At 44.7% G+C, this 27286-nt stretch overlaps 1 protein-coding gene across 2 annotated transcripts in view; it reads left to right on the top strand.

Annotated features, from left to right (window-relative positions):
• LOC135541974 (cadherin EGF LAG seven-pass G-type receptor 2-like) overlaps positions 1-27286 on the top strand; it is a 96098-nt gene that overhangs the window by 28525 nt on the left and 40287 nt on the right. For both annotated transcript variants that reach the window (XM_064968511.1, XM_064968510.1), the window contains exons 2-3: positions 3884-4591; positions 22657-22879. In XM_064968511.1, coding sequence (XP_064824583.1) covers positions 3884-4591; positions 22657-22879 — 931 coding nt within the window. The remainder of the gene's footprint in view (positions 1-3883; positions 4592-22656; positions 22880-27286) is intronic.

The raw sequence follows: 27286 nt of genomic DNA, 5'->3' as shown, positions 1-27286 counted from the left end.
TTGAGCTATCTTTGTTGTGAGAAGGGCTGCATAGTAAAATAATCCCTGCAGGCTTGTCCACTTCTGTTACTGTCTGCTTCAACCTTGGGAACATCTGGGTCATCCTCATGTTTCAATGTGAGGATCTGGGCAGCTATGCTGTTTGAGGTAATTGTGAATCACTGCTGTTGCTATTCTAACAATGCAGCATCTTCCTGGTTGAAAGCGCAATGTGTTTCTGAGACATTGGAAACAACTCTTCCAAACATGCGCTCCACCTCTGGTGCGGGTATATGAGCTTGGTGGTACTGCTGTTGCTCAGGTCCTATTGCATGAAGATAAGGGGCGAACAAGAAGTTGGTCTGTGCATACCAACACTAACCAAGTATGATTCCAATATGTTGTCCTCCTTCAAGCTGAACATGAAAATCCTTGAGTCACGAGTTGCACCTTTCCAACGTGCAACAACGTTGGAGAACTGCAAATTGGGAGTGCGCACACTTTGTGCATTTATTGAGAACCAGTTTTTAAGATTCCTGTTCTCCTCAGCATCTGCTGTAGAGTGACAGTTGATGGGAATATGACATCCATCTATACAGCCAATGACTACAGGGAAGTTCCAATATTCATTGAACTCTACCTTGTAGTTGGCTTGGGCAGCAGCATCAGGGAACTTGATGTAATTGTCTTTCAGTTCACCTATAGTATTGCAGACTTTGTGGACTAGGAAGGTTCCAGATGACAAAATATGTCAAGGTGATCAGTACTTGAAGGGATGGCCCTTCCCCGAAAAGAGTTGGGTGAAATTATTGGCTCAAGCAAACAAATGTCAGCTGCATTTTCTATTTACATACAGAAAATTAACCTTGTCTATAACCGCCCTTCTGTCTGGCCTTGGTGGTGCACTTTGATCATCATTGAAATAGTCCAGGTTATCAATTTTCCTCCATTGCCAAGGTCAACCTGGGAGCCAACAGTCATTAATCTGAAGTTAAACCTGCCTCTGGCCAGGTTTTATTCAAACCTTCAATTAGATCTAGATTAAATATAACCGTCCATCTGAAAATCAGACTTTTAAAATCTAGACTAGGGCAAGTCGAACTTATTTTAAACAATGTCTGAGAAATGCAATTTGTTCGTCCATTTTAAAAGTGCAATTTAGTCTAGGATCAGGTTCAATCTTTTTCAATATAGTCTAGGATCAGGTGTCCATAAAACCGCCCTTGTAACAGTTGGAGTTGCATCCTGCTTGCAACAAGGCACTAAAGTAATACTGCAAAAAATGTGACAAAGCAATTAAGCCTTTGTCCTGAATACAAAGTGTTACCTTTGGGTCAATTACAACACTGAGTACCACTCCATATTTTCAGATTGGTGGCTGCATCATGTTATAGGTATGCTTGTAATCGTTAAAGACGGGAGTTTTTCAGGATAAAAAAATAAACGGAACGGAGCTAGGCAAAATCAGGCAAAACGTTAGAGGAAAACCTGGTCAGCTTTGCAACAAACACTGGGAGATGCATTCACCTTTCAGTTGGACAATAACCTAAAACACAAGGCCAAATTTACACTGGAGTTGCTTACCAAGAAGAACGTGAATGTTCCTGAGTGGCCGAGTTATAGTTATTGCTCAAAAATAATTGAATATCTATGGCAAGACCTGAAAATGGTTGTCTCGTAATGATCAAAAACCAACTTGACAGAGCTTGAAGAATTTTTAAAAGAATAATGGGCAAATGTTGCACAATCCAGGTGTGGAAAGAGCTTAGAGATTCATCCAGAAAGACTCACAGCTGTAATCACTGCCAACGCTGCTTCTACAAAGTATTGACTTGGGAGTGAATACTTATGTAAATGAGATTTCTGTATTTCATTTTCAATAATTTTCACATTTTCACTTTATCATTATGGGCTATTGTGTGTAGCTGGGTGAGAAAGAAATATATTTAATCCATTTTGAGTTCCGGCTGTAACAAAACAAAAAGTGGACCAAGTCAAGGGGTATGAATAGTTTCTGAAGGCACTGTATGTCGTTCTGCCCTTTGAATATATTTGCAGACTGAAGGCATCTATTTTTAATGGCGATCTAGGTTATGGCTAACTGGGATATGGTTCAGGTTCAGCCCATGTCTGTTTTCAAAGCTGTTACTCCACTTCTGTTTCTTGTTATTTCTGATGAGTCTGTATGGGTTCTTTTCATTATAATTTCACTCTTCGCTGGGCAGTCATTTGAGTGTCCCAGCCAGAACCTCTCAAGCTGTTTGCTGATGAGCAGTTTTCCCCTGTGTTGCCAGTGTGGTTTTCAGTAAGAGGAATGCGTTTTGCAAATCAGCTTACTAAAAGAATCACTCAATGTGGTTTGAAGTATGTAAGGTAATGAATGCATGGCCATGGGAATAATTGATCATGGATTTCCATCTGGGGGGTGGGGGGGGGTGATGTTTTAAACAACAGAAGTAAAGTCTAGAGGAGGATGAGCTGTCCTTGTATGTGAAGGGAAAATTACACTTCAGATGTGTATATCTCATTATGCAGACAACTGAATAGCCTCATCATCTTATTAACCCGTTGGATGCAGGGAAATGGATGTCTGCATTGTGAATACATGTGTAAAGGGTAGCTACTAGAGAATGGTGATCAGTCAAGGAGAATTCGAGGCACTATGTTATTGTGAAACATTGTCTTTCATTACGGGGTTATGAGTAGACATATCGTGCCTTCAGAATGTCTTCATACCCATTGATTTATACCACATGTTGCTGTTTCAGCCTGAATTCAAAATGGATTAAAAAATGAATAACACCCATTTACACACATTACCCCATAATAACAGTGAAAACATGTTTGCAAATGTATTGAAAATGAAATACAGAAATATCTCACACCCCTGAGTCAATACTTTGTAGAAGCAGCGATTTGGCAGCGATTACAGCTGTGAGTCTTTCTGGTTAAGTCTTTAAGAGTCTTTCCACACCTGGATTGTGCAACATTTGCCCATTTTTATTATTTTCATAATTCTTCAGGTTCTGTCATTGATTGCTGATCATTGCTAGACAACCATTTTCAGGTCTTGCCATGGATTGTCAAGTAGATTTAAGTCAACTGTATCTCGGCCACTTGGGGAACATTTGGTGTATATTTGACCTTGTGTGTTTTAGATTATTGTCCTGCTGAAAGATATGTTTGTCTCTCAGTGTCTGGTGGAAATCCGACTGAACCAGGTTTTCCTCTAGGACTTTTCCTGTGCTTAGCTCCATTCCATTTATTACATAACCATACCCATTATTATAAGCATACCCATAACATGATGCAACTTGAAAATATGGAGAATGGTCCTCAGTAGTGTGTTGTATTGGATTTGCACCAAACATAACATGTTGTATTCAGGACAAAATGTTAATTCCTTTGCCATGTTTGTTTGCAGTATTACTTTAGTGCCTTGTTGCAAACAGGATGCATGTTCTGGAATATTTACATTCTGTACAGTCTTGCTTCTTTTAACTCTGTGGTGGCTGCATCACTTATTGCACACAGTGAGTTCATGCAACTTATGTGACTCATTAAGCTTATTTAGACAACTTATTTAGGCTTGCCATACCAAAGGGGTTGAATACTTATTGACTCAAGACGTTTCACCTTTTCATTATTTTAAATTAATTGGCAAAAATGTTGAAATACATAATTCCACTTTGACGTGTGTGTGTGTGGTGTGACAAAAAAATCTTAATTGAATCCATTTTAAATGTAAAAAATGAGACGGGTTGTGAGAACTTTCTGACGGCGCTGTAAGTGATGTTTGTGTTGTAAGTGATGTTTGTGTTGTAAGTAATGTTTGTGTTGTACATCCACATTTTGAAGCATTAATACTGTGTCCCCTGCGTCTCTCCTCTTCCTCTCCTGTCAGATGGGATCCACTCCGTGTCGGCCCAGTGTCTGCTCCAGGTCACCATCATCACAGACGAAATGCTCTCCAACAGCATCACGCTGCGATTGGCCAACACCTCCCAGGAGCATTTCCTGTCCCTGCTATTGGCCCAGTTCTTGGAGGGCGTGGCCTGCGTGCTGTCAGCAGACCGCGAGGACGTCGTAGTGTTCAACATCCAGGATGACACAGACGTCAGCGCCCGGATCCTCAATGTCAGCCTGTCTGTGGCCGTGCCCAGGGAGGGCCCGCGTGGGGGGGGGGAGGGGTCCCGGGGGGGCGGAAGAGTGGACAGAGGGACAGCAGGGGCCAATGGAGCGGCAGAGTACTTTGGTTCTGAGGAGCTTCAGGAGAGGTTGTACCTGAACCGAAGTCTGCTGGCCCACATCTCCTCCCAGCAGGTGCTGCCCTTCGATGACAACATCTGCCTGAGAGAGCCCTGCGAGAACTACATGAAGTGTGTGTCCGTGCTGAAGTTTGACAGCCTGGCGCCATTCGTGGCGTCCGACACCATCCTTTTCCGACCCATCCACCCCATCGCCGGGCTGCGCTGCCGCTGCCCCACGGGCTTCACAGGAGACTACTGCGAGACAGAGATCGACCTGTGCTACTCCAAACCCTGTGGAACCCACGGCCTGTGTCGCAGCAGAGAGGGAGGCTACACCTGCGAGTGCCTCAATGACTATACAGGTAAATGACCTCTCTCTTGATTTGATGTTGAATTATAAATTAAGATATTTCACTTCGTAACTGACGTAAGTGTCACAAAAAAACAAACCATTATAAAAACCCAAAAGATGATTTGGATGTGTTTGCAGCATGTCCTGTATTTATACTGAATATCCTCATAACCGTCCGACACAACGGCAAGAATAATGTTGTTTCATATTCTCACTAAGTGGCCATAAAGTACATTTTAATGTCTAATGTCCCATTGGAAATTCTATGTATGTAATCAATCTTGTTAATGAATGATTTAATTCATTCATTCCGTCCTACTCTCCGGTCTACAGCCTGGCTCAGGGCCTATACAGTGATGACACCCGTTCAGCTGGACAAATGCAGCGTGGTGACTTATTGATTTGAATCATCCCTGGACCAATGAGGCGGAACTACATTAAACATGAGCCAGCCTGTTAACTGCTCACACTTCCCACCCTTCCCCATTGTCTGTCTGGGAGAATGGAAAGGGCAGTCTGTGTGTGAGTTGACAAGTTAAAAAACCAATAACATACATCTCAATCCGGCAGGGATCAATGAGAGATTATGAACTTGCATGAAGGAAGTGTGTGTGTGGGAGGAAGTCTGGATCACCATCACATTCTGTCTTGATTGAGCTAACAGAGTCTTACAGTGTGAGTGCTATGAAGAATAGCCAGGACCATGGTGCACCAGAGTGTGGTATTGCCTTCCTGGGGTCTGTCTTATAGCATTACAGTGATGAGTGTCTCTGAATGGGGAAAACAATAGGAATTTGGCCGGTCAGCAGCAGAGTAGCTCTGAGAGGAATAATGGAAGGAGATGCTGAATTATGGATGGCTACAGATTGAAAGAGGGAGAGCGTCTCCTGCCTGTAACAATGCCCCCTGGTAAAACATAGCTGGGATGGATCAAATGTAACTAAGGGCTCTGAGGAATGGTGGAAAGGAAGATCTTTTAAAAGCTTCCATCTTTGAAGATGGCGGTACTCAGTAATGAATAACAATCTCAGTCCCCATCTCGAATGGGTTCACTTTTAAAGTCTTCTTTTTTTACACTTAAAGCACATTTAGGGAGGAAAGATTATGCTGCGCTAAATATGGTCATATCCTGAAAATATCCGAGGATCTGCTTTCTCTCTGCTTAAGGTGAGAATGAGAGGGAAGGGAATGAACATATGCTAATATGAGCAAATACCAGAGTCTTTGCCCTCTGTTTATCAAAGGGTTGTGGGGTTGAATGAGAGTTAATTTAATTTCACCCGAGCCCTGCTCTCTCCCTATGCTACATACATGTTCTTTGAAGTGCTGCTCTAGTTAGATAAAAGCATGAAATGCAGTTGGATTCTCGCTCCTTTCTATAAAGATGGATTAATCTTTTCTGGTATCCTTTTTAATATTTAATTTATTTCACCTTTATTTAACCAGGTAGGCCAGTTGAGAACAAGTTCTCATTTACAACTGCGACCTGGCCAAGATAAAGCAAAGCAGTGCAACAAAAAACAACACAGAGTTACACATGGAATTAACAAAACTACAGTCAATAACACAATAGAAAAATCTATATACAGTGTGTGCAAATGGCATAAATAGTCCATAGTAGCGAAGTAATTACAGTTTAGCAAATTAACACTGGGGTGATAGATGTGCAGATGATGATGTGCAAGTAGTAATACTGGTGTGGAAAAGAAAAAGTAAATGAAAACAATATGGGGATGAGGTAGGTAGTTGGATGGGCTATTTACAGATGGGCTGTGTACAGCTGCAGCGATCGGTGAGCTGCTCAGATAGTAACTTTAAACATCAGCTGAGGGAAATATAAGTCTCCAACTTCAGCCATTTTTTTGCAATTCGTTCCAGTCATTGGCAGAAAAGAGTGTGGGTGATGTTGTGCTAGTGAGTGGTTGATTGTGTAGGCTTAGTCACGGAGGTTCAAGTTGAGCACCATTCTTTCTCATGTACCGCTGTGGATGTGTGAAAACTGAACTGTGGAGGACGATGGTTCGTGGTGTGTGTCTTGTGAGTCGGGTGTAGGAGGAGCAGAGGGATCCTCATCAATTGCACTTCGATCAGGACTGTACGGCCTGTACGGCCCAGCTCAGATCAACTCAATCTACTGGGCCTGCCTGCCGTGTAATAGGACTATTAATATGATCCAGACATACAGTACACTTGTGTTAGCTCATGATTTATGATGTCACGTAGAGTAGGCCAGAAGGCTAAACTGGATAACCTAACCTCTATCAAAATAAAAAAATGGCGGAACCGCAAAAGTTCTTCTGTGCAAAGGTGTTTATTTACAAGTGATTCCGGAACAAAAAACAACAGTACTGCCATCAACGTCTACCTTATGGGACAGCTTAAAAACAATGCTGCCTCATCCACAGCTCAATCCAAACTGCCTCTCCATGACTGAAAGAGAGGCTCCTTTTGTAGGGCTAGCCCCTCCCCTCAGAACAATTAACCCTAATTAATTAATCAATTAACAATACAAACCTACATTTTCCATGAACTAAACATACTAAAGGATATACATTGCAACACGGTTTTAAACAATATCACAACATAACATTTACAACATTACATCACTACTGACAATATCTTTCAATATGCCCATATGCATTTATGAGCCATTTGGGACAGGCACTATAAAGCCAACCCAATTCCCTTAGCTCGGGTCCTTTTCCAGCATACCCGGAAGCTACAGAGAAGGAGAGAGAGGAACAGAACAAACAAACAAAGCGCTCATCCACAACATTGATAAGTATAATAATTATTCTATCTCTCAAATATGAGCATTGACAAGTGTGAAATGCATGCACCAAGACAGAAGTTAATTTGTGTGTCGACCCACATTGTTAACTTATCTTATAATGGTGCAGGGAGGAGTGATGAATATGTGTGTGCGTTAAAGACCCAAATGCTGCCCGCGGCCAGTGACGGACTTCTACGTCACATTACCTTCCTCCTCTCCTGAAGCGACCATGTTCGGGAGCCTTGATAGGTAGTCCGCAGTAACGTTCTCTTTTCCTGCCTTGTGACGGACACAGAACCTGAAGGGCTGGAGCTCCAGATACCACCTGGTCACACGAGAATTCCGGTCCTTCATGGTCTGGATCCAGGTCAGTACTCTGTGGTCCGTATGCAGGTCAAATTCCCTCCCAAGAAGGTAGTAACGGAGGCTATCTAGGGCCCACTTTATAGCCAGGCACTCCTTTTCGATTGTAGAATACCTGGTTTCCCTGGGCAACAGCTTCCGACTCAGGTACAGCACAGGAAGCTCTTCTCCTGGCTCCCCTTGGGCCAGTACAGCTCCAATTCCTACAGCCGAAGCGTCCACCTGCACGAGAAATCTCTTCTGAAAATCAGGGGTCTGGAGAACAGGGAATGAGCACAGTCGTTTTTTCAGTGTCATGAAGGCTTCCTCACACTCCTCAGTCCACTTCACAGGGTTGCTGGCCCCCTTCGTGAGGTTGGTCAGAGGGACAGCGATGGTCGAAAACTGTGGAATGAATCTCCGGTACCACCCTGCCAGACCTAGGAAGGACTTCACCTGTGTCTTGGTTCTGGGTTGAGGGCTATTCCAGATGGACTCCACTTTCTCCACCTGAGGCCGAACTTCACCCTTACCCAGCTGGTAACCCAGGTACTTTGTCTCCTGTTTCGCCCACTCACACTTCAGGAGGTTAAGCGTGAGGCCTGCTTCATGGATCTTCCCCAGTACTCTGCTAAGATGCTGTATGTGCTCCTCCCAGGAGTGGCTGTAGATCACCACGTCGTTCAAGTAAGCAGCACAGTAATCGTCACAGTCCTGGAGGACCTTGTCCATCAGCCTCTGGAAAGTCGCAGGGGCCCCATGAAGGCCAAACGGCATGACCTTGAACTGGAACAGGCCCATTGGCGTCCGGAATGCAGTGTAGGCCTTGGATTGTTCATCCAGGGGCACCTGCCAGTACCCTTTGCAGAGATCCAATGTGGTGATGTAATGAGCTCTACCTATTCTCTCCAGTAAGTCGTCAATGCGGGGCATGGGATAGGCATCAAACTGGGAGATGGCATTCACCTTACGGAAGTCCATGCAGACGCGCAAAGAGCCATCCTTCTTTGGGACAATGACAATAGGGCTGCTCCATTCACTTGAAGATGGCTCGACAACATCCATCTCCATCATGGTGTGGACCTCTTCCTTGAGGGCTACCACCAGCCTCTCAGGCACACGGTAAGGATGCTGGCGGACAGGGTTCTGGCCAGGTTTCAAACGAATGACGTGTTCTAGGACTTTGGTTCTTCCTGGTCTCTGACTGAAGAGGGCCGGATACTTGCCAAACAGCTGCTTCAGCTCATCTTGCTTGTCTTCTTCCAGGTGAGCCAGTATGACTTCTGCTCGTTCTTTCCATGCCTCTGTGACACCATCCGACTCATCCTCTTCTACTCTGCGGACCAGAAAGGACTTTCCTTTGTAGAGTTCCTCTTTCTCCTCCCAGGCCTTGAGAAGGTTCACATGGTAGGTTTGCTTCTTCTTACCCTTGTCCGGGTGCAGCACCTCGTAGGTCACTGGGCCCATCTTCCTCCCGATTAGGTACGGTCCTTGCCATTGCGCAAGGAGCTTGCTGGTAGACGAGGGAAGGAGGAGCAGGACTTTCTGTCCTGGCTCAAACTCTCTGTGGCGAGCGTGCTGGTCATAGCCTCTCTTCTGGGCCTTCTGGGCTTGCTGAAGGTTTGCTCTAGCTTCCTCTCGGTACCGTTCCAACCTGTCTCGCATCTGGAGGACATACTGGACAATCCCCTGTCCTGAGGTAGCTACTTGGGAACCTTCCCAGCACTTCTTCAGCAGGTCCAGTGGTCCTTGCACTGGCCATCCATAGAGGAGTTCGAATGGCGAGAAACCTGTCGATGCCTGAGGCACCTCCCTGTAAGCAAAAAGCAGAAAGGGTAACCACTTATCCCAGTCTTTACTAGTGTCAGCCACAAACTTCCTCAGCATGTTCTTGAGCGTTTGATTGAATCTCTCTACGAGCCCATCCGTTTGGGGATGGTAGGGAGTAGTCCTCAAGCCTTTAATGCCCAGCTGTCGGTGGAGTTGAACCATCAGTCGCGAGGTGAAGTTTGTCCCTTGGTCCGTCAGGATTTCATCTGGGATTCCTACACAAGAGAAGAGCTGAACAAGAGCACTGATTATTTTTGGAGTGGTTATGGAACGGAGTGGGAAGGCTTCTGGGAACCGGGTGGCATAGTCACAGATCACCAATATATACTTGTAACCTGCACTACTCTTCTCCAAGGGTCCAACAATGTCCATTGCAATTCTCTTGAATGGGGTAGAGATAACTGGCAGTGAACATAGAGGAGCCCGTTCAGACCTACGGACAGCACTGGTTTTCTGGCACGTGGGGCATGATTTGCAGTATTTTTGTACATCAGTATACATGGAGGGCCAAAAGAAACGGGAGCCTAGCCTAAGATAGGTCTTATGTTGCCCTAGATGGCCTGCCCATGGAACTGTATGTGCAAGGTTGAGAACAAGTGGTCTACAGGTAGATGGCACCACCAACTTCCTGCTATCTGCCTCTGACCCAAGGTAGAGTATGTGGTTGTCTACTGTGTAAATCCCCCCACATGAAGATTGACTGTCCCCAGCTAAGGCCTTGTCAAACAAACATTTCAAGGTTGTGTCAGACTTCTGCAGTGTAGCAAAATTTTGTGGAACATCCCATTGCACCTCTAACCCAGACACATCAGCAACAGGTACAGGGGTTCCCACATACTTCTCAAGACGCCGCTGGCGGCGTGACTTTCTGGGCCCTTTGGTTCCCCCTCGCACAGACTATCACACAAGTCAGGCAGAGGTTGTAAACCAGCTTTGGCCTGGGCACGAGTGACAACTGAACATGCCATCTGAACATCAGACTGGCAAACTGACTGCCCATATAGCTGACCCCCCACACTTCCCAACAGATCAGAGAGTACAGGCACATCCCTCCCCAAAATCATCTCAAAAGGTAGCTTCTCCATTACCCCAACTTTGAGGAGGTATTTCTGACCCTGAATCTCAACTGTGAGCTCAGCTGTGGGCTGCTGTGACTGGTCACCATGGACACATTGGATCAGTGTCTGATGACCATAATCAATGTCATTAACAGGTACATTACCTTTTCTGGTCAATGACAGGGAACTGCCGGTGTCAATCATTGCAGTAAGACTTTTACCATTCACTTTTACAGGTACCAAGCATGACCCTTCCCGAGTCTGTCTATTCTGAACACCATCCCCCTCTCTGGGTACATAACAGTAACCTGAGAGCTTGGATTTACGTAGCGGACACATTGAAGCTTTGTGCCCCTGCTGCCGGCAGTAAAAACAGGTCAGACCCCTCCCATCAGAGCAAACTGCATGATCCCTTACCTCCCTCCCAGACACATAACCCCCAGAGTTACCTCCACCATCTCTGGCGTTTCTGATGTCCCTTGTGTCTCTGAGACTCCTTGGAGCGGGTGCTGCAGGTTGTGGTGGGCCCCCTTTACGTGCATTAAGATACTGCAGTGCAAGCTTGGCCGCCATAAGCCCGTCCTTGGGCTCGTGCTCTCGGACCCAGGTTCGAATGTCGTGTGGTAGAACCTGTAGAAGTTGCTCGAGGATGATGACCTCCCCGATTTCGTCCTGTGTCTTCTCCCCCGGTCGAACCCATCGTCGGTAGAGACCCTTGAGGCGGTGGTACGTCTCTGTCGGCGACTCACCCGATGGCGTTGATGCAGCTCTGAAGCGTTGACGGTAGGTTTCTGGTGAGATGTCAAACTTCACCAGCAGCGCTTCCTTCAAGCCCTTGTAGACATTGGACAGCCCCTCATCCATTGCTGTGTAAGCCTCTAAGGCCTTGCCCGTGAGCAATGGGACAAGCCTGCAGGCCCACTCTACCTCAGGCCACTGCCACGTCTTAGCCATGCGCTCAAACCTCAGCAGATAGTTTTCAATGTCCTCCCCCTGCTGGTATGAGGGCATCTTTGGCTCCTTCCTCAGGAATGCTGGAAGATGGACGTTAACACTGCTGGACTGGTCTCCTGGTACTGGCCTCATTACTGCTTGGGGTGCCTGCTGTGGAGTTGAAGTCCCTGCTGCATCGAGCCTTTGTCGTCCTGGTGTTGGAAGACCCAATCTTGGGCTCTCACTGACGAGTTCCGCCTGGTGGGGAGCTGTGAGGATAGATTGGCGTAGGCCACGTAACTCCTGCTTGAGGTCTTCGTCCCTCCTCACAAGGCAGGTGAAAAGTTGCTGAAAAAGGGTTACCGTGGTTCTGGTCCCCCAACTGCTCCTTCAGTCAGCAGCTCACCCAGTTCTGGTTGTCTTTGGCCCCGCGGTCGGGCTCCTAGTTTCTCATACTTGACCTCTTCTTCACCAGACGATTCCATGGTATTCCACCCCGGTTCAACTTCAGGTACCTTTTCTGACAGTTGATGCTGTTGCTGAGAACGCAATCCTGTACGCATTCCTTTACCTCTCTTGTTGGAATTCACTGATTTGCGGTACGCCATCCCACCACTGCCACCATATGTCACGTAGAGTAGGCCAGAAGGCTAAACTGGATAACCTAACCTCTATCAAAATAAAAAAATGGCGGAACCGCAAAAGTTCTTCTGTGCAAAGGTGTTTATTTACAAGTGATTCCGGAACAAAAAACAACAGTACTGCCATCAACGTCTACCTTATGGGACAGCTTAAAAACAATGCTGCCTCATCCACAACTCAATCCAAACTGCCTCTCCATGACTGAAAGAGAGGCTCCTTTTGTAGGGCTAGCCCCTCCCCTCAGAACAATTAACCCTAATTAATTAATCAATTAACAATACAAACCTACATTTTCCATGAACTAAACATACTAAAGGATATACATTGCAACACGGTTTTAAACAATATCACAACATAACATTTACAACATTACATCACTACTGACAATATCTTTCAATATGCCCATATGCATTTATGAGCCATTTGGGACAGGCACTATAAAGCCAACCCAATTCCCTTAGCTCGGGTCCTTTTCCAGCATACCCGGAAGCTACAGAGAAGGAGAGAGAGGAACAGAACAAACAAACAAAGCGCTCATCCACAACATTGATAAGTATAATAATTATTCTATCTCTCAAATATGAGCATTGACAAGTGTGAAATGCATGCACCAAGACAGAAGTTAATTTGTGTGTCGACCCACATTGTTAACTTATCTTATAATGGTGCAGGGAGGAGTGATGAATATGTGTGTGCGTTAAAGACCCAAATGCTGCCCGCGGCCAGTGACGGACTTCTACGTCACATATGTATCGCGCTTTCAGGCTTGCTCTAATATTTTCTGAAACAAGGCTGAGAGAGCAGTCAACCTGTCTCCTCTTAAAGACAGGGCTGGGTTGATGGGTTTGTCCTGGATGGAATCCACAGCTCCTGCTGTTCAACATGACTGACAGTTGGATTTGACACTGTCCCGCTGTGCCGAGAGTGTGTGTGGGCTCAATTGGCTGGTGTGCGTGTTTGAGGGTGTTGTGTTTGGGTGTGTGTGTGTCAGAGGGAGTGTGTGTATATGTAGATGCTGAATTGCCTGCTCCATGTGTGTGTTGGATTCCGTGGGCGGGTCCAGATGGCAGTATGATGGAAGCGAGAAAAATAACAGAGCAGAGCAGCCATCCATTTTACTGACGTTGTGAAGGGCAGAGCGAATGATTACGTCTGGCTGACTGTCTGGAAACAGAACAAATGGACAGAAGACACGTGCATTCTAATGATGCGCGGGTTAACTCATAACCCGCAGTCCCCGTGGGTGGGTTTAGGGTCATGAAATATTGTGTGAATGATAGGAGAGTGGGGATCAAGCGGATTAAATAAAGAGAAAATAATACATAATTAAAACATAAATGTATCATTCTTGTGCAATTCATATCTATAGCCTACATTGAGATTATTATTTCATTAGTTGTATCTGTCGTTAGAGAATTAGTTTACTTCCAAAGCAAAGTGTAAAACATTGTCTCCTCAACTATAGAAGGTTGTAGCTCAGCCTCTGAATATCAAAAAAGCTAAACAATATTCCCATATGGATCGGAGTCACGTCTTTCCCTGGTATTTTACAGCTCGTTTCTTGCAGAACGCATCGCTGTTATACAGTGCATTCAGAAAGTATTCAGATCCTCTGACTTTTTTCCACATTTTGTTACTTTATAGCTTTATTCATCAATCTACACACTACCCCATAATGACAAAGCGAAAACATGTTTTCAGAAAAAATGTAATATATATACCTTATTTACATTAGTATTCAGACCCTTTACTATGAGACTCAAAATTGAGCTCAAGTGCATCCTATTTCCATTTATCATCCTTGAGATGTTTCTACAACTTGATTGGAGTCCACCTATGATACATTCAATTGATTGGGCATGATTTGGAAAGGCACACACCTGTGTATATAACGTCCCACAGATGACAATGCATGTCAGAGCAAAAACCAATCCGTGAGGTAGAAGGAATTGTCCATAGATTTCTGAGACAGGATTGTTTCGAGGCACAGATCTGAGGAAGGGTACAAAAAAATGTCTGCAGTATTGAAAGTCCCCAAGAACACAGTGGCCTCCATCATTCTTAAATAGAAGAAGTTTGGAACCACAAACTCTTTCTAGAGCTGGCCGCCCGGCCAAACTGAGCAATCGGGGGAGAAGGGTCTTGGTCAGGGAGGTTGATCAATAACCCGATGGTCACTCTGACAGGGCTCCAGAGTTCCTCTGTAGAGATGGGAGAACATTCCAGAAGGACAACCATATCTGCAGCACTCCACCAATCAGGCATTTATGGTAGAGTGGCCAGACGCAAGCCACTCCTCAGTAAAAGGCACATGACAGCCCGCTTCGCGTGTGCAAAAAGGCACCTTAAGGACTCTGACCATGAGAAACAAGATTCTTTGGTCTGATAAAATCAAGATCGAACTCTTTGGCCTGAATTGCAAGCGTCACGTCTGGAGGAAACCAGGCACCACTCATCACCTGGCCTATACCATCTCTACTGTGAAGTATGGTGGTGGCAGAATCATGCTGTGGGGATGTTTTTCAGCAGCAGGGACTGGGAGACGAGTCAGGATCGAGGGAAAGATGAACAGAGCAAAGTACAAGAGATCCTTTATGAAAGCCTTCTCCAGAGCACTCAGGACCTCAGACTGGGGCGAAGGTTCACCTTCCAACAGGACAACGACCCTAAGCACACAGCCAAGACAACGCAGGAGTGGCTTCGGGACAAGTCTCTGAATGTCCTTCAGTGGCCCAGCCAGAGCCTGGACTTGAACCCGATCAAACATCTCTGGAGAAACCTGAAAATAGCTGTGCAGCGACGCTCCCAATCCAACCTGACAGAGCTTGAGAGCATCTGCAGAGAAGAATGGGAGAAACTCTCCAAATACAGGTGTGCCAAGCTTGTAGCATCATACCCAAGAAAATGCTGTAATCACAGCCAAAGGTGCTTCAACAAAGTACTGAGTATCAAAAACATGTTGGGTCGTTTTAACAGATTTTAAAATTTCCTTATAACCGGTCAAACTGATGTTAATTTTGCTTTCCCATTTTTTGTACTTATTGCATTTTCTCCGTGGTCCCTAAACATATTTGCTGCTTGAGAGGAACAGAAATGGAAGAGGAAAGGAAAACAAACTTTACCTATGTCAGCTAGATTGAAGGGTTTATACTATCAATTTATGATGTTATTCTGGTGAAAGGGGCAATAAGTAATGACAGAAGAGAAGCTGCATCTTGACTAAGAAATAGCTTACAAAGATGCCGGAAATGATATGCCGAAACAACATATGCCCATCGGGTGCGGGCCTCATAGTCCGGCGGTTACGGATGGGTTATTAGCAATTGTGGTTGGGTGCGGGTGAACAAACAGCTGACCCGTGCATCACTATCGCATACATACAGGTCGTTATTGTAAATAAATGTTTGGCAGAGTTACTCCACCTCAAGATTTCCATTTGGTGAAAGGCTTGGCACACGCATACTCAGGCTGACTGGCTCTCATTCAGGCAAATGAGAAATAAGTGCACTCAGGCTATCCGGAAGGCTAAAGTTAGTTACTTTAAGGAGCAGTTCTCTCTCTGTGGGTCTAACCCCAAGAGTTCTGGAAAACAGTTAAAGAAATGGAGAATAAACCCTACTCCTCACATGTCTCTTAATGTTGATGATGTGGTTGTTACTGACAATGAGCACATGGCTGAGCTCTTTAATCCCAACTTCATTAAGTCAGGATTCCTATTTGACTCAGCCATGCCTCCTTGCCCGTCCAACATTTCCTCATCTTCCAGCCCTTCTAATGTGACTAGCGATGCTCTTCCCTCTTTTCCCCCTGCCCCGCTACAAAGTTACTCTCTGCTGGTGGTCACTGAGTCCAAGGTGCAAAAGGAGCTCCCTAAACTTGACCCCCAAAAACATCTAGGTCAGATGGTTTAGACCATTTCTTCTTTAAGGTTGTAGCCCGATCATCGCCAGGTCTATCTCTGACCTTTTTAACCTGTCTCTCCTCTCTGGGAAGGTTCCTATTGCTTGGAAGGCAGCCACGGTGCGTCCTTTATTTAAAGGGGGAGATCGAGCTGATCCTAACTGTTATAGGCTAATTTCTATTTTGCCTTGTTTTTCAAAAGTGTTGGAAAAACTTGTCAATAATCAACTGACTGGCTTTCTTGATGTCAACAGTATTCTCTTTGATATGCAATCTGGTTTTTGCTCAGGTTATGCATGTGTCACTGCAACCTTAAAGGTCCTCAATTATATCACAATTGCCCTTGATTCTAAGCAATGTTGTGCTGCTATTTTTATTAACTTGGCCAAAGCTTTTGATATGGTAGATCATTCTATTCTTGTGGGCCGGCTAATGAGTATCGGTGTCCCTGAGAAGTCTTTAGCTTGGTTTGCAAACTACCTCAGAGTGCAGTGTATAAAGTCTGAACATCTGCTGTCTTAGCCACTGCCTGTCACCAAGGGAGTACCCCAAGGCTCGAACCTAGGCCCCACGCACTTCTCAATTTACATCAACAACATAGCTCAGGCAGTAGGAACCTCTCTCATAAATTTTATATGCAGATTATGGTCTTATACTAAACTGGCCCCTCCCCGGATTTTGTGTTAAACGCTCTAGAACAAAGCTTTCTTCGTGTCCAACAAGCTTTCTCTGCCCTTAACCTTGTTATGGACACCTCCAAAACAAAGGTCATGTGGTTCCTACTTCTGAGAGTTTAGAGCTTGAGGTAATCACCTCATACATTGTACTTGGAAGTATGGCTCAACTGTACACTGTCATTCTTTCAGCACATATCAAATATGCAGGCTAAGGTTAAATCTAGATTTGGTTTCCTCTATCATAATCGCTCCTCTTTCACCCCAGCTGCCAAACTAACAGTGATTCAGATGACCATCTTACCCATGCTAGATTACGGAGATGTAATTTATAGATGGACAGGTAAGGGTGCTCTCCAGTGGCTAGATGTTTTTTACCGTACGGCCATCAGATTTACCACCAATGCTCCTTGTCGGACACATCACTGCACTCTATACTGGTCATCCAGTCGCAGGACCCACTGGTTGATGCTTATTTATAACACCCTCTTAGGCCTCACTCCCCCCTATCTGAGATATCTACTGCAGCCCTCATCCTCCACATACAACACTGTTCTGCCAGTCACATTCTGTTAAAGGTCCCCAAAGCGCACACATCCCTGCGTCGCTCCTCTTTTTAGTTCGCTGCAGCTAGCAACCTGAACGAGCGGCAAAAAACACTCAAACTGGACAGTTTTATCTCCATCTTTTCATTAAAAAACACTCTTACTGACAGTTGTGGCTGCTTCGCGTAATGTATTGTTGTCTCCTTGGTGCTGTTGTCTGTGCCCAATAATGTCTGTACCATGTTTTGTGCTGCTACCATGTTGTTGTCATGTTGAGTTGCTAATATGCTGTGTTGTTATCTTAGGTCATTCTTTATGTAGTGTTGTGATGTCTCTCTTGTCGTGATGTGTGTTTTTGTCCTATATATATATATTTTTTTATCCCAGCCCCCATCCCTGTAGGAGACCTTTTGCCTTTTGGTAGGCCATCATTGTAAATAAGAATTTGTTTTAACTGACTTGCCTAGTAAAATAAAAAAAATACTTTTAGCCTTTACGTTTACAGTGTTTCATACTGCACTGTAAACTACACTACATGGCCGAATGTGAATACCTGCTCATCAAACATTTCATTCCAAAATCATGGGCATTGATATGGAGTTGGTCCCCACTTTTCTGCTATAACAACCTCCACTCTTCTGGGAAGGCTTTCCACTAGATGTTGGAACATTGCTGCAGGGACTTGCTTCCATTCAACCATGAGCATTAGTAAGGTCGGGCACTGATGTTGGGGGATTAGGCCTGGCTCGCAGTCAGTGTTCCAATTCATCCCAAAGGTGTTTGTTGGAGTTGAGGTCAGGGCTTTTGCAGGCCAATAAAGCTTTTCCACACCGATTTCTGCAAACCATTTCTGTATGGACCTCACTTTGTGCATGGGGGCATTGTCATGCTGAAACAGGAAAGGGCCTTCCCAAACTGTTGCTACAAAGTTGGAAGCACAGAATTGTCTAGAATGTCATTGTATGCTGTCGCTCTAAGATTTCCCATCACTGGAACTAAGGGGCCTAGGCCGAACCATGAAAAACAGCCCCAGACCATTATTCCTCCTCCACCAAACTTTACAGTTGGCACTATGTATTGGGGCAGGTAGCGTTCTCCTGGCATCCGCCAAACCCAGATTTGTCCGTCAGACTGCCAGGTAGTGAAATGTGATTCATCACTCCAGAGAACACCTTTCCACTGCTCCAGAGTCAAATGGCGGCGAGCTTTACACCACTCCAGCCGTCGCTTGGCATTGCGCATGTTGATCTTAGGCTTGTGTTCTGCTGCTTGGCCATGGAAACCCATTTCATGAAACTTCTAGACATTTCCACTTCACAATAACAGCACTTTCAGTTGACCGGGGCAACTCGAGCAGGGTAGAAATTTGACGAACTATCTTTTTGGAAAGGTGGCATCCTATGATGGTGCCACGTTGAAAGTCACAGAGCTCTTCAGTAAGGCCATTCTACAACCAACGTTTGTCTATGTAGTTTGCATGGCTGTGTGCTCGATTTTACACACTTGTCAGCAACGGGTGTGGCTGAAATAGCTGAATCCACTCATTTGAAGGGGTGTCCACATACTTTTGAATATATAGTGTATTGCTAAACACACTCTGCCCTGTATGAAACACTCTGCCCCACATGAAAAGAGGCTCCACAGAACAGGGCTGTTGTGGCATACTGTTTTTCTTTGATCAAGCAATTTTGTATGTTGTGTACTTACTCTGTAGCCAACGGTACAAACATGCTGAGAGCTTTATAATTCCACGTTTGAAGTCGTATTAATCAACTCAAAGATCAAAGCATATGGGAATGCCTCATGGAAAGTTTCAAAATGACCCCGACGGCTTGACGGCTGCTGCAGGCTCTGAATGGGCAGCAATCAGATTGTGATTGTGTTTTGTGCTTTATTCAATGCATCCCACAGAATGTCTCTGTTTTAGTCCCTCACCTCTGATCTAGGTAGTTGTTAAAAGAAGCCCCGTCATTGTTGCCTCATGTTAGCTTGTTGTCTGGTCCAGGTGCATCACCTGGGCTATGATCCCACCTGGGTTTGACCAGTGGGATCACAATTATGCCACTCTGTCACCTTCACTACTAGTGAGTGGAATCAGTGGATGAAATATAGAATATTTTTCTACATGGACCTGATTTATACTGAGTGCACAAAACATTAAGGACACCTGCTCTTTCCATGACAGACTGACCAGGTGAATCCAGGTGAAAGCTGATCCCTTATTGATGTCACCTTTTTAAATCCAACTCAATATTAGGAAGGTGTCTTTAATGTTTTGTACACTCAGTGTACATGTCAAGTGTATCCTCACAGCAGACTCACAGTATGTTTGCTGTGAAATAAGCCCTGTTGAGTGTGTCGACCCAGTGTTGAGTTCTCTGAACTCCCTTCCTCTATGCCTTCAGCAGAGACTGTGCCGATGTCCGGACTCTACCATTCTGTTTCATTTAGGGGAGGAGACCATACGTTTCAGTTACCTGAAGATACAGAAACATCCTATCCAGGTCTGTAGAGGAGTCTCAGCACGGGGAGTTACTTACAGCACGGGGTTGAATCCCCCTGCGTATTCACACACATTTTAAAAGCAGCAGCTTAACAATTACATCTTTACGATACTGTGAACCAGTCATAGTGATCATAGACTCTGTTGTCACAACATGGCAGCTGAGGGCTGTGAATGGTGTCTGTGTACTAGCCTATTCTACTGGTGATTCTCATCTCCCGTGATAATTGGCTATTGTTTGATAAGCAGCTCTCTCTCTTCAGTCTGTTAGAGCTGAAGATAAATTATGGAAGAGATGTGGTTTTTGTTCTTTGTTGCATAGAGAATTATGTTTTGGATGTCTGGACAGAACCCAATTTAAAAAAAAAAAAAATCTGAATGCCTTGTCAACTCAGTTTTGATATGTGGTGGTTGGAGACGAGGCATCTGGAGACCCATCTGTGTGAGTGTTAAACCTTGCACATGCTTCGGCGAACCGAATGGGTGAGCTCGCATACTCCCTTAAAAAACAACAACAAGCTGCAATAGTACTGTTTGTCTATCTGAGACGCTGTAGTCAGTATACTCTTCCTCTGAAATGAATCTAAGGTAACTCAAGAAATGCTTCATTAATTTAAATGTTTTGTCGAAGAGATCTTAGTCCCAGTATTTTACACCTGACAAAGGTGTCTGGTGCAGTATTTTTCAAGTGAAAATTCCAACGGTTCAGGTTGTAGCTCAACAAAATGTGGAAAAAGTCAAGGGGTGTGAATACTTTCTGAAGGCACTGTATTTTCTAATAAGTTCAATACATTTATTTGATTTCCTACTAAGTTCAGGACATTTTTTATGTCGGTATTGTTGAATTTCATTTAATGTCTGGATTCCGTGATTCTGTCTGTGTTCTCCACGTTGAGGAATTTATAGGGCCAACAGTCCACTCATTATGCATCATTGACTTGAAGGGGGTCTCCCGTTCTATTCATTATATTTCTATGGCATCACATGCAGTCAGGAGTGGAGGAGAGGAGATGTGTTAGATTTTTCTTGCTATTCAAACGGTTATTACGGAGACTGGTCATTTGGCTGGCAAATTGTGTGTGGACTCAACAGCAGAGCATCTCCTCCTCCCTAAAACCGAGCGGCACCATCTCCAGGATCCCTGCACATTTTGACAGCCTTAATGATTCATGCTGGCAGTAAACAGACAGTTAGAGAGGGAGGGATCTGAAGGTGTGCAACTAGAGCAGGGGAAATGCTGTCTAAATAATTGATTGAGGTGGATTCTCTGAAATAGTGACTCTGGCAAGATCCTCCCATCGTCACGCGGCCCAGTTCACCTAGCAACCCAGAGCTGTTGTTCCAAGACCCTGCACCTGTGGCGGGCGGGTGTCCCAGAGGGATGCTTGACAAAAAAAACAATGGCTCTGTTTATTCTCAGGTTACCATATAGACAACAGAACAGGCTTGGGTGTCTGCAGGACGGAGACCGGATGCTCACTATTGATTCTTACTGGCTTCTATATGTTTTATAGACACCGAGGTGGGATATATCCACTAGAATAGAATTTTAGCTTTGCTGTTAGGTATTTTGGGGTAAACAGAATACTACAATTTTTCCAGTTTGAGTGTAAGATGATTGCATATAGTAAATGAATCAATAATGCTCTAAAAATATTATAAATACTATAAAAATATTATTATCTTTTGATGCGGCGTGCAATTATAACTCTGGAGAGAAGAATACAGAACATTAACGTTGAAGCCTCACAGAGAATGAGGCCACTGTAGTGCCCAAGGTGACCTTAGAAGAAGTACACTACTATCCCAGCGTGCCACTTTCCTACAATAGCCCAGTGTTGGCTGCAGCAATGTTTCACCACATCAAGCCATGACTCAATGTCCAATCTTCCCCTCATTTGTTTAAAGAGACAGAAGTAACGTGTTGCCCGAGGCGAGTTGCTGATTAAATTCCACACGACTCATGCAGCTATAGTTTTTTTCTGTTTCTGGGTGACTAGCAGTAGCCAATTGTTCCCAAGCGCCATCAACAAGAAAACGGCAACACATTGTCATGGTTGACCAGGGCAAAGTGACTGTTCTTCTGCCAGTGTAGCCCACCATGGTGCATTGCTGATTGTACTGTAACAGTACAGTCAGCATAGGATAACATGTTTTAATTCACATCTTGTCAACGTGTTATCCATAATAACCACAACAGCCTTGGAGTTGAATGAGTAAATACATGAATGAAGGAATGAATGCACCCTACAACAGTAGTGAAACAAAGGGTATCCTTAATTGTCTTCGACTGAGAATCCTGTGATTAGCGAGGATGTACAACGCAAGTCATGTGTCTCTATAGTCTATAGAGATATTGTCTGTGTGGTGTGTACAGGACCGTACAGTAACACGACACACAACGGAAGTGTTCCACACGGCTGAGAGGCTCTGACACAAACTCCAGCTCGTGCAAAGAGGCGTGCAGTCTCGTCATAGCAACTGCAGCCTCTCATCCAGAGACTGGAGACAAATAGAAGTTGTGAGCGCAGGGCTGCACAAAGCATGGAGGCTTAATAACAGTGACAGTTTCCTCCTGCCATAGCACTCTGTGACTCCCTCGCTCTCTCACATTCCCTTCCCCTCTGTCCCTCACGACTCGTGCTAAGTTTTGGAGGCATCTTGCCATGCCCCATATTGAACTGCTGCGGTGGTGTGGTGAGAATTGACACTAGTAAAGTTGAACTGGAAAGGAGGAACAATGGGTTTAACCCACACACAGTCCAGGGCTGGCACTGATTTGTCCCCTTGATACGGGTTAATTCTGACTCGTCTCACTTTCTCTTCACCTCTCTATTCTGCCGTCCCATCTCTGTCCATCTCTCTCTTCCTCCAGGCAAGTGGTGTGAGCTGTCGTGCCGCTCCGGGCGTTGTGCCCCAGGTGTGTGTAAGAACGGGGGCACCTGTGTGAACCTGCTGGTGGGAGGATTCAAGTGCGAGTGTCCGTCTGGCAGTTATGAAAAGCCCTACTGTGAGATGACCACCAGAAACTTCCCCCTGCAGTCCTTCCTCACCTTCAAGGGCCTCCGCCAGCGCTTCCACTTCACCCTCTCCCTCTCGTAAGTACAACAACCACCCCACCCAGTGGCACATGGCCATCTCAGTCATTCCCTTTCACAATACAAATTATATCCCTAAATATACTACTGTGATTCACTCCACCTCTCTTTCTCCCACTACTTCTCCCTCTTTCTCTTTTTTTATGCAATCTCTCTTACACTGCACATACTCTCTCTCTCGCTCTCTTTCTCTCTCACAAGTATCCCACAACTGCCCTTATACTCTCACACTCACACCTCTTATAGCTTGTGATGCATGATGATTCCTCCTCTCCTCTCATTGGCTAAGCATCCTGGTGTTTCATAAGTTATTGAATCATTTAATAGCTGTATTCTTTAAAAGTCTAATCTCTTCTAGCTGGGATTTGGTTCCCTGAGCATAGTGAGTGTATGTAATGTATGTATGTGTGTGCGTGTGTGTATGACAAATATATCTACAAACACTGAAGCAGCAAACGTAATTAATATTTGTGTCATTCTCAAAAGTTTTGGCCACGACTGTACCACGACTGGCCAAAACTTTTGAGAATGACACAAATATTAATTACGTTTGCTGCTTCAGTGTCTTTAGATATTTTTGTCAGATGTTACTATGGAAAACTGAAGTATAATTACAAGCATTTCATAAGTCTCAAAGGCTTTTATTGACAATTACATGAAGTTGATGCAGAGTCAATATTTGCATTGTTGAGCCTTCTTTTTCAAGACCTCTACAATCCGCCCTGTTATGCTGTCAATTAACTTCTGGGCCACATCCTGACTGATGGTAGCCCATTCTTGCACAATCAATGCTTGGAGTTTGTCAGAATTTGTGGGTTTTTGTTTGTCCACCCGCCTCTTGAGGATTGACCACAAGTTCTCAATGAGATTAAGGTCTGGGGAGTTTCCTGGCCATGCACCCAAAATATTGATGTTTTATTCCCGAGCCACTTAGTTATCACTTTTGCCTTATGGCAAGGTGCTCCATCATGCTGGAAAAGGCATTGTTTGTCACCAAACTGTTCCTGGATGGTTGGAAGAAGTTGCTCTTGGAGGATGTGTTGGTGCCATTCTTTATTCATGGCTGTGCTCTTAGGCAAAATTGTGAGTGAGCCCACTCCCTTGGCTGAGAAGCAACCCCACACATGAATGGTCTCAGGATGGTTTACTGTTGGCATGACACAGGACTGATGGTAGCGCTCACCTTGTCTTCTCCGGACAAGCTTTTTTCCGGATGAGGGCACTAATCTGAGACCCAGGAGTCCCATCTTATTACACTCAGTGGTGACTTTGAGCTGTGAGTCAGTGTGGCGCTTTTTCTCCTCCTCAGTTGCTCTCATCGAGGTGAATCTGGAGATATGTATTGTCTGCCCAGAGGGTTTGTGCGTGTTCTGTTGCATGTCTGTCTTGCTATTGAATCACACACCTAGGGTACCCTCATTCTGGGATGCCTAAATATTTTGGAAACATGTATTCGCTCTCAATTGACAGCCATCCGGTTTTACATCAGCACTATTGTATAATGGGTGTCATTTGTCTGATACAGGTAGAGCAAGTTGTATTTCAAGACCATTATCACAACCTAGTATCTTGTTGGAAGGTTCCAGGGGAGGGTGGTGCTTTGAAATAAAACCGATGAGGACTTAACACTGAACACAGTCAATCACACTGAAGTACATTCATGTGCATGAGACGAGGCTACATTGATATGAATGATATTCTTCATCCCAAGTGACAATAAAAGCAGCACAATGGGTGTAATATTCATCAGAGCAAAGAAAATACCGCCAGTTGATACAAATGCCAAATTTGACAGTGATATCTACTTTTGTAATGTGTTGTCACTCGAGAAGTGCTTGGCAGGGCTTGAAAACTAGCTGTTAATGGCAAGTGGTGATATTGATACGCCTTTGAGTTTAATTGAAGTGGTGGCCTTGCTTTGAGAGTGGCTCGGATGGCAGTGTTTTTGGATTGAGAACTGCTCTGACCTGTTTCTTAAAAGCATTGGCTGGTAGTTCCCACACTGCTCCCAGAGCTGTGAAGAAGGTGGGGTGTACAGCTGGGGATATAACAGCGAAGACCCAGCAGGCTGTCTGTCAGGCGTATCTGTTACCTGAACCTGGCTTTATCAGGTTACTGTTGTAAAGAGCTGTTCTCATGGGGAAACCGCCCAGTGAGTTGGAGCCTGTAGACGGGACTGCAGTAGAGATAGTTAGCAGGAAGTGTGTTGAAGGGGAGAGTTGAAAGTGTTTCTATAGCAAGGTTTACATCCAATTGGCATCAGATTTTCATGTGAATATTATAAAATCTGCATAAAATTGTCCATTTGCCCACCAGAGAAGTGTTTCCATCAAATTGTCTTGTGTATAAAAGACTGTAATGATGTAGTGCACATAAAATAACTTTTGCGGTTAAATTCCCATAAATGGTGTTTCCACCACGTTTTCAACTCTACTGATGTTTATTTCACTAAACATGTTGTGTTATATTGAATGTGCCCACTCTGGTCTTGGCATGCGGGCTCTAGCTAACAGCTCACAGATGTGTGGGTTTAGCCTACTATATGACGAGATTATTATGGACAAAAAGAGCAACATCATTTTAATTTGTTAAACGGCAGCCAAGCATCGATCATCATGTCATCAGAATAAGACCCTCGATATTTTCTGAAAGCAGCATCAAGCTCATCACAGTGCACTTTCACCACCCTGTGAAGTTCATCGTAACTTATTTCATCTGTAGCCTAACAAACTGCATGCGTTCCTGAGTCGTAGTGGGAGGACCACATAATATCATCGTGTGACTCCCAAGTTTACTTTGATATGAATGTTTGCCCATAGTGTTTCCACCGGCATTTCTCGCATCATACATTTTACCGACACAAGAATATCCCACCTTTGTATTTTGTTATGGCAACATTTGGAATGTTTACCGACAAAGTTTCCATCAGGCCTGTCGTGACATTTTCTACCCGTCATGTATTTTAATCGCGTAGACCAGGTTTCCATCCAGCCTATTTATGTTACCAGAAACCGCCTTAGCAGCAACATTTGTGTCACATATTTGAATAATACCCCACATTGTTAGTATCCATGTCATGTTCATGTAAACACCATGCCCTTCTGGAGACTTCCTCAATGCACATGTCTGATAGCTACATCAAGTTGCTATTACACCGTGGGCGTTAGCCCATCTATATACTAGTATGGGTAGACTGGTTGTTATCTTTGTAAATGGCTGCTTAATGTGACATACAGTATAATGTTGCCAGTGGAGTCCGTTATGTTGTGGTTGATTGCACTCCGTCCGGGGGTGGGGGTGGTGATCTTGAAGCAGTGTTCACAAGCCTTTAAAACCTATTCATTGATGACTACTACAATATCTTGATGATAACCATTTTTTCAGTGTTATTCAGATGGAGCTGGTGTGTTTCTCTCCTCTTCCCTCTCTGAGGTCATGATGATCATTCTCCTCAGTAAGCAGGTCAGCAGTGCTGTGCCCCATGGTTACACTCCAGCTCTGGATTAATGCATGCACATTTCCACAATGACACACACACACACACACACTTGCATACTCACACACACACACACAATGCATACATTACATGCGCACACTCACACACGCCCACATCCTCCCAACATTCAACCAAAATATCTCCCTGCATGTTCTGAGAGCATCCTGAGACACTGGATTTCAGATCTCTGGAATCTCACCCTCATTTGAAAAAGAAGTCAGCAGGCTTCCATCTGTCTGACACGGTCTCCATCTGAACAGGCAGATGCTGCCTACAAGCGCTAGTCACACCCACAGGTGTTCAGAATGTTCCAAGTGTCAAGCAGAACAGGTTCACTGTGTGGTCCCCTAGATCGGGAATGAGGGGAAATTATTTTCTGGCTTCATAATTACAGATATACAGATAAACTGTATATACAAAAGTATGCGGACACCACTTCAAATTAGTGGATTTGACATGTATAAAATTGAGCACACAGGCATGCAATCTCCATAGACAAACATTGGCAGTAGAATGGCCTTACCGAAGAGCCACATGGCACCGTCATAGGATGCCACCTGTCCAACAAGTCAGTTCGTAAAATGTCTGCCCTGTTAGAGCTTCCCCGGTAAACTGTAAGCGCTGTCATTGTGAAGCGGTAACGTCTAGGAGCAACAACGGCACAGACGCAAAGTGGTAGGTCACACAAGCTCACAGAATGGGACTGCCGAGTGTATAAAGCTCCCGGCGAACAGTTTTTGTGCTGAAATTGCTTCCAGAGGCAGTTTCCATGCCGAGCAGCCGCACACAAGCCTAAGATCACCATGCCAAGCGTTGGCTGGAGTGGTGTAAAGCTCGCCACCATTCGACAATGGAGCAGGGGAAACACGCCCCTTAGTTTCAGTGAAGGGAAATCTTAACGCTACAGAATA

This window comes from Oncorhynchus masou, chromosome 6, assembly GCF_036934945.1.
Source record: "Oncorhynchus masou masou isolate Uvic2021 chromosome 6, UVic_Omas_1.1, whole genome shotgun sequence".
Taxonomy (NCBI): domain Eukaryota; kingdom Metazoa; phylum Chordata; class Actinopteri; order Salmoniformes; family Salmonidae; genus Oncorhynchus; species Oncorhynchus masou.
This window is presented reverse-complemented; position numbering and strand designations above follow the sequence as displayed.